This window comes from Phoxinus phoxinus, assembly GCF_949152265.1.
Source record: "Phoxinus phoxinus genome assembly, chromosome: 10".
Taxonomy (NCBI): Eukaryota; Metazoa; Chordata; class Actinopteri; order Cypriniformes; family Leuciscidae; genus Phoxinus; species Phoxinus phoxinus.
In genome coordinates, this window is record NC_136885.1 from 28,834,401 (window position 1) to 28,842,725 (window position 8,325).

At 36.0% G+C, this 8,325-nt stretch overlaps 1 protein-coding gene across 1 annotated transcript; it reads left to right on the plus strand.

The window, feature by feature from the left end:
• Window positions 1–841: 841 nt before the first annotated feature.
• Window positions 842–3,723, plus strand: LOC307005311 (beta-1 adrenergic receptor). The gene is made up of 2 exons (XM_079625347.1): window positions 842–1,095; window positions 1,591–3,723. The coding sequence occupies exon 2, from the start codon at window positions 1,709–1,711 to the stop codon at window positions 2,753–2,755; it is 1,047 nt and encodes a 348-aa protein (XP_079481473.1). The 5' UTR covers window positions 842–1,095; window positions 1,591–1,708; the 3' UTR covers window positions 2,756–3,723.
• The last annotated feature ends 4,602 nt before the right edge of the window (window positions 3,724–8,325 follow it).

Consider the following 8,325-nt stretch of genomic DNA (forward strand, 5'->3'; position numbering starts at 1 on the left):
GACGTCATGGAGCAGCCTGACTGTTGAGGACATTGCACAGCTCTGTTTGTTTTAAAGATTGAAACTTTTCATTTTTATTGTTGTCAATTAGGTTGCAGGTTATTTCTGGTGTGATCTGAAGAAATGGCAGTATGTTTATCTTTATATTGTAAATTAATATAATTATCTTATTAATATAGTTAATTATATTATATTAATTAATATTGATATTAAATATATTAAATATATTTATGTATATATTAATACATTAACATATTTTATACATTCATATTAATTAAACATGTTTAATGCACTAGGCTATTTTATATTGCTTCACTGTTTGGTCAGAAATTAATCCGTTGAATGTATATTTAACCATAAGAATAAATAAAAAAACTAATAAAAATAGAAACTATATTTAAAAGATCAGATGGCAATGGCATATAGTTCTTAAGATCATTTTAGGATTCTCATTTGATCCACCTTCAATATAATGCCATTTGCATTGAAACTCTCTGCTGCCCCCAGGTGCCTGCCTGTTTACACACAAAGGTATACACCCCTGTCTTAGGATGCAGACAATTCCATAATAAAACGTTTATTTTTGTTTTATCATGTATCTTAGGTGTCACTTTGTTCATTGCATTTAGTTGCAATTAAATTATATTCTTCCACACCCCGTCAGTGACAGTTTATTTTTGTCTATGTGGTGCAAACTGAGTCATTGGTTGATTACTCATGATGATTGATCATTTTATAGCTTCCCTAATGCTTATGCCGCATAGTAGGCTAATTGTGAGAAAAGTAAACAATAGCCATTGGGGAATCCAGTGACTGCAGCAGTGCGCGTCAGACTGGCATTACTGCACGCGATCAACGCTGTCCGTGCACACGCGGAATGTAAAGAGCAGTCAGAGAAAGGGGATTGCAGAGGACATTTGCCCATTTATCAAAATTCAAAACTAGGGCTAAGTTTTTCGGGGGGTTGTTTATAGCCTAAATTGTGAAAAGATAAAAAAAAAAAAAAAGTATTGACAGAATATTCCGGACGGACTCCTACAGAATATTTTCTCAAATGTGCTGAAAGACGACGAGAAGTTGGATTTTCGTTTTAAGGTATGTTCATATCAGCTGTACCCATTACAATGCTATACTACTCACAGTCACATATCTAGCCTATGAATTGCTCTCGCAAATGTTCTTTAGCCTACTCTTTTACTCTAATCGTGTTTATAGTGTTTTTTTTCCCCAGTATAAATATTGTGAGCGTCTTTGGCTCATTTCGACAAATGGGTAGCTTTTCCATTGTACAAAGCTGGGTTTAACGTAATTTTATTTTAAACATTCTATCAGGCAAATATTATAATTATTTGGGCTAGTTACAATAGGGTTGGGTGCATCCATAACTTCTTCAACTAGACGTTAAATGTAGGCTACACTAAAAACAACATTGAGAGAACACTTGACTTTCATTCACAACATTCATTATTACTACACCAAGAGGACCATATAAATGCACAATTTTTGTGAAATAAATATCCCCTTCTTCATGAAAAGTGTGGCCATTTATTCATAACGTTATATTCATCATTATATCATTGCTCTTGGCAGGAGTGAAATTTTTCAATTTGGACACAGCAGCACCATGCGCAGGTTGCCGTGCCTTGCCTCCGAGCCAAGAGGAGAAATACCACTGTGCTACTGACAGGAATATTACGCGCAGCTGAACATGCCAGAGCTCGCAAACTGCAGTGTGTGTACCAATAAGATACTCATGGTGGTCTTCATGATATCACTGATACTTGCCATACTCTTCGGAAACCTCTTGACATTAGCAGTGATCGTTGGAACTAAACACTTCCACACTCCACAGGGTTACTTAAAAGCCTCACTGGCCGTGGCAGACCTGGCTGTGGGAATTTTTGTGGTTCCCGTTTCGGTTTACGCTGAAATATCCCTCATGATCTACAGTTCATTGCCGGAGTGGACAGCGCGCAATTCCCAAACCACACCTTTCCACCCGTGCAGTTTCATCGGACCTGTGTTTGCGGGATGCACTTTAGTCTCCATTACAACCATTTTTCTCCTTACCATTGAAAGGAGCATTGCCGTTTTGAAGCCACTGCACAAGGAATCTGTCATAACTAAAAAAAGAACAAGCATACTAATCGTTTTTTCCTGGATGGGCAGTTTTTTCCTGGCAATATCTCCAATGGTCTTCAGCAATGCAATCGCGCTGGAATACAATCCTTGCAGCCGCATGTGCAATTACGCGCTGGGAAGCGCAGAATTCCCATCCCAGGCTTGGAAGATTCTCTTACTCTTCCCTGCTTTTGACTTTACGCTGCTCGGAGGTACTGTTGTCATCAATATCATATCGCTCACCACAATCCGCCAGCATTCAAAAAGAAGAAAACATCTCGCTGAGACAGAGAGTCAAAGCGCAACCAAACCAACCTTCTCCGACATCAAGGCTGCCAAGACTATAGGCACTCTGACGTTGGCTTTCACTGCTTCTTTCACTCCCATCGCTGTGTTTGTAGTTGGAAATGTGTTGGGAAACGAATGGTGCACTTTTTCCTTTTTTGCCTTTTGGATTTTGACCACGAACAGTTGCTGGAATGTTATTATATATGGCGTGAGAGACCAGAAGTTTAGAAGTCGTGCGTATCAGCTGCTCATATCCGCTCATTTGAACACTGCGCCCAAAAAAACGGTGATTGAAAACACTGTAAATGGGGGGAAACTCAATGAGGAAATAGTCAAACAAACCTAATTACTTATCTTACTGATCATAGCCCAATTTACATGGAGCTACTGTATTTATATAACAGGCCCCTTAAGCTAGTATCTGGGCATTAGAGCAAGCTGGTTATTAGCTGGCTTAGCTATAATGTTCCAAAAAAATAGCTGATAGCTGGTTTGTTGCTGGTCCAAGATCCACCTTATACCAGCTAGTAACAGCTGCCGCCTAACCTGCCAGCTTTTTCAATCTCCATGGATCAACTTGAGGTTAAGTGTCTTTCTTAAAGACACCTTATGGATATGGATCATTCCTTGTAATCAAAATGTTTTTATTGTCAGCCTAAATCTTCAACCATTAGGCCACAGGTGCCTATTAATGCCTTCATAACCACCTGTTGAGTGGCATCTGCTGCTATCCTCGTGTCACCTCTTTTGCTGAGTGTGATATTTATTCTAAATGTTGCATGACTTTTCATTGTCACAAGATTTCACCATGCATTTGAATTTAATCATGAAAGTCCCAAATATCTGCATTGATGTCTTTACTTGTAACATGGATGCTTCGGATATTGATTTGCTTTTTTTTTCTCTCTCTCTCTTATTGATAAGGATAAGATATTCAGTTAAGATATTGTGTGGCTTCAATAAAATGTGCATATAAAATACACTCAACATGAACTAATACTTATGTAAGCATCAATGTAAACACTGGGAAGCTAAAGTACAAATTATTATAAGGTTAATTATTAATTGGCTTATGTAATAAAAAAAAATTGTGCTAGAAGTGGGTGCCATACAAGACAAATACATTTCTCATCAGTGTATTCATAGTTTGTTTCTCTTAACACAAATGGCCCAACACATACTGTATACCAAACTATGTTCAGAGATTGATTTATTATTTATTCAGACTATTATTCTTTTGCACAGTTTTGTACTATAAAGCATTCTTCATTAAATGTCTGTTTTAACTAATTAAATCCAAACATGTTTTTGGTGATTTTTAAAGTATTTCTTTGACCATGACAATGATCTTTAAATGTTTCTTAAATTTGCTAAACATCTAATCCTCCAATAGACTAATTAACTGTACTATATTATACATCATTTATCAAAACGGCATGCAACACATGCCTTAAAGGCTCAAATGAACAACTTGCATCAAAATCTTTCATCTCTCTTTGTGCAAATACACTCACACAGATGTGATGCATCTGAAGATGCTGTAGAATAGGCAAATGTTAATCTTAAATCAGAATTTTACTAAGCTGTCTTTAATCTTGTTTTAGAGATTACTGTCTGGTGAAGCTCCAAACATTCGTCCCCCTCATAGATGTGACAAGCCTGGAGGATCCAGTTTTGAACCCAGGGTTGTCCAATTCCCATAAGACCTTGGGAGGAGGGCAGATGGCCTGGCTTTAGCACTTTTTTTTTTCAATGTCATTTCACTGGAGCAATAGCAAGATTGTTATTTATCACAACAAAATATGGCAGCTGCCTTACTAATAGGGCCTCAAAACAATGTGTTTTTTTTCACTACACATTTTGTAACAAAGGGGAAGGCTTTGGAGAGTATGCCAGTCACGTGTATGTGCAGAAAACCAGTACATACAGTATGTGTGTGTATGTTCACCTTACTTTGAGGTCATACATAAAACACACTCATGATATGCTCTTCATGCAATAGGTTCAATGGAGTTCTATACCAGGGTTCTTGACTCAATGCCAAAACTATTCAATAGAGAGAAATGACTAAAACGATTGCATAGTATTTTCATGTTTAATGGATTATTTCAATTTGTTTTTAGTGATAAAGTATGTTTATTAGCTGTTTAATTGATAAAATGTATATATATATATATAAAAAAAACTATAACTATAACTAAATCTGTACAATTATTATGGGAACACTTATAATTATAAAGCAGCTGACAGAACCCTTTAATATTTTAATAGAATTTTGTATTCTAAGAGTGTATGCAATAAATGTAATTTAATTTATTGCTGGTATTGTAGTATATAGTTCATCTCATTTATCACTTAATTTATTCTAACAGAGTTGGTGCAACGTTACATTTTAAGAAGTGTTTGCAAAGTGTGTTTTTATTAATCCTGAGTTCCTGTTTGTCCATACCCTGCAAAACAAGTCTATTTAAACTGACATTTATGAGGTCATAATGAAGGATGCGTGTCTGGCATCCATAAAAAGTATGACCCGGAATTGCCTCTGTAAATTCAGGAGGAAGGTCGCATTACTCTAATTTGCCTTTGCTGGTGGCTGTTTGCTGCCATGGAACATGTGAAAGTCACATGCATGATGTATTGTTTTAATTTGTGACACAGTTACAAAATATAAAACCTCAGAAAACTCTTCGGGAGAAAAAGTCATGCATATTTGCGCTCTTTAAAATCCGGCAGCATTTAAGTGGCTACCCCCCCTCCCCCCTCATATTTCATAACTGCTCTATTTGGACAATCAGCATGCAGATCTGTCCCTGCTTGAAGAAAATTACTCTAAATATACCACTTCGGTGGAATCCATGCGAAAGTGAGAAATGACAGCCAATGTCAGAACAGTTGATCAGAGACACAATACCCCTCATTACACATGGCAGAGATGGAAGGGATGAAATGCATTCATTGACTTCATATGCCAGTGATCCAACAGGATAATAGTGGCTGAAAGTTAAAAGACTTAAAGTGATGATATTCAACGCCGATTCATGCTGGTAATAACTGGCTCAGTGAGTTAATAATCTACTTTCACGAGTGAATTCAAGAAAGTCTGGGCTTTTGTGTGCTGCATATAATTACTCAACTAAAACCTTGATCAAATATTGAAGGATTTGACGAAAGAATCGATTCTTTCCTACACATTCCTACATATCAATAAAGAAATAGTTCACCCAAATTGGAATATTCTGTCATTATTTATATTTTCCTCACATACAGCTATCATATGATTTCAAAAGACTTATAATCCATGAGTCATTTGAACTATTAACATTTTATGGTGACTTTTGTCATTTCCCATTCACTTTCATTATGTGGAAAGGAGTGGCCAGAATATTAAAAAGTTCTCCTTTTGTGTTGAAGAAAGATGATGAAAGAATTTCAACTTCTTTCATTCATTGGGAAACTATTCTTTTTAAAAGCATTTAAAGGGATAGTTTAGCCCAAAGTGAATATTCTGTTATTGTTTACTCACCCTCAAGTCATTGCAAACCTGTATAACTTTAATTCTTCTGTTGAACACAAAATGAGATATTTATCAACTGTTTTGGTTTATTTAATGAAAGTCAGTTGTGTCCAAAACAAACTTGGACCCCATTGAATTTCAATATGAGAAAAACCATGTGAATTAAATAAATAGACAGATGAAAATCAAGACTACAAAAATATGTGGGAAAATACCTTTTTAGATATTCTTTGTAGAAAGATAAAAGAATTGAGGCTTTCCATTACTACACAAATCCTTAGTCTACTGCACTATAGTATTTAGATTGCCAATGAGGACTTCGATGCTAATTATAATTTGTTCTTTTCATGCTTCTGCAGTTTTTCAGCACATAGAGCCATAAATGTTCACACAATCAAAATTGCTTCTAACTCTGCCGAAGCTCAATAATAAAGTAAATCAGAGGACAAAGAAATGGGTTTCTGCTCATCCAAAGATTCTGGCATTTTCTATTAAGCAATATTTAGGGATATAGGGATAAATGGAATTTTAGTTATGTCCATGATCACACACACTTAATTTGAACAGAGATCATACTGGCATTCAGCAGCAAACCAGCTATGGATGGGTATATTTAATGATTTTGACATGCTTTGTAAAGACAGGTGTTTCATTTGTAGTCAATTATCTCCTAAGTTGATGAATAGTTGTTGTCACTTTATAAATAATAGGCATACCATTTACCATTGGTCATAAAATGAACAGCAATTCACCTCAATCTCAAGATCTAAATGCGAATAAGAGGGCCGTGATGGGCTAGCAAAAGCTGTCACTTCCATTTTAGAGGTGCAGTGCAGCAATTAAACTGTTTTCAAAATGCATCAGCATCTCCACTGGCCAGGGAAAAAAAACAAAAAAACATTATCTACATCATCTAACTTTCTGAAAAGAACCTCTCCAAATTCTTCCTGATAGAGAACTAGATAGAAGAGAATGTCATGGACATGAGGCACACGAAACCAAGAAAATGTCAAACTCATGTTGCGCGAAAGAGGGAAATGTGATGGTAGCCTAAACGTTGAAGACGGTGAAATTTGCTATATGGATGAGATTTCTAAATTGGCAGGAAAAACAGAACTCCGAACTTAAAAGAGCAAGTCAGGAATCAGGATCAGAACGTCTCAGCTCCCTTTTATTAATAAAAAGATTCAGTCTGACCTTGACTATCTCAGTGAAAGACGAAATGATTTGCAAGTTCTGTAATGCGTCTCCTTTCATTTCTGCACCTCTATTTAAAGAGGCAGAACTTCAGAATCACTGACCCCCAGCTGAGATCAAGATTTGAGAACAGAATCTGCTTATTATCTATGTACAGAAGTAGACTAATGAGCTCCAGACAGTGTTTTACAGTGTGTGGAGGTTCATTGTTTTGAATGAATGTGCTTTAAACCAAATCAATTAAAATCTATGAATAGGAGATTATTAATAACGCACACTGCATGCTATTAGAATGCATATGATGTACTTTCAAATTCTGTTTATAATCAAAAAGCTTTTCTAGTTTCCTTGTTCCAATGAGAGAATTTCAGTCACATGGCAATTGAATTCTGAAATTAAACTCCTCAGAAAACACAAATGACCTTTTTGGAAAGCCTTAAATCAACCCAAACTAGTCTTAGCTGGTCTCCCAGCCTTGCCAAGCTGGTTTAGCTATTCAGCAAGCTACATTTCTTTATTTACAGTATGAGCATATATATTTGGCTACGAGTGGCACACACATTGCCGAACACAATGCTTTCACATATTTTGTTTTCTTTCCTTCAGAGTGAGTTAAGCAAAGCAAAGCAAAGAGGACCTCACTCCCAGCTAAATATTCTCTGCAGTTCAAGAGCAGGCACAAACCGCCAGGAGTTGTTTTCTTGTCGATCAGATGATAGATTTTGTGGCAGAGAGAGGACATGTATTTTTCATGACTAAATAAACTCATGATTGTGCCACAAAAAAATACACCACCTTGCATCACACTTGCAGCATGAAAACAGAATTGGTTGACCTTGCCTATCAGGAGGGGGCATATGAAACGTTCCTCCGCTATAAATATGTAAAATTGTTGCCAATTTTTTTGCAAATGCCTTAAATAATTGAATTCATTATGAAACTCGTTCCATGAGTCAAGTTGTGAACATATTTGCTTCAATGTCACCAGCGCTATTCAGATACTCTAACAAATTCAAAACAGTTTGAGATAGTTTGTATTATCTCTAAAATGTGTTTTGCTGTTGTTTGTTCAAACACATGATGTTCACATAATATAATTGACTTTTTTGGTTGTGGATATTTTCTGTGAAACTTGGTAATTATTTAGTAATCAAACTATTTCCTTTCATCTATACCAGCATGAAAAAAAGACATGAACACATAAA

What these genes read in the sequence shown, in the direction of transcription:
- LOC307005311 (XM_079625347.1), top strand. Translation starts at nt 1,709, where the DNA reads ATGCCAGAGCTCGCAAACTGCAGTGTGTGTACCAATAAGATACTCATG.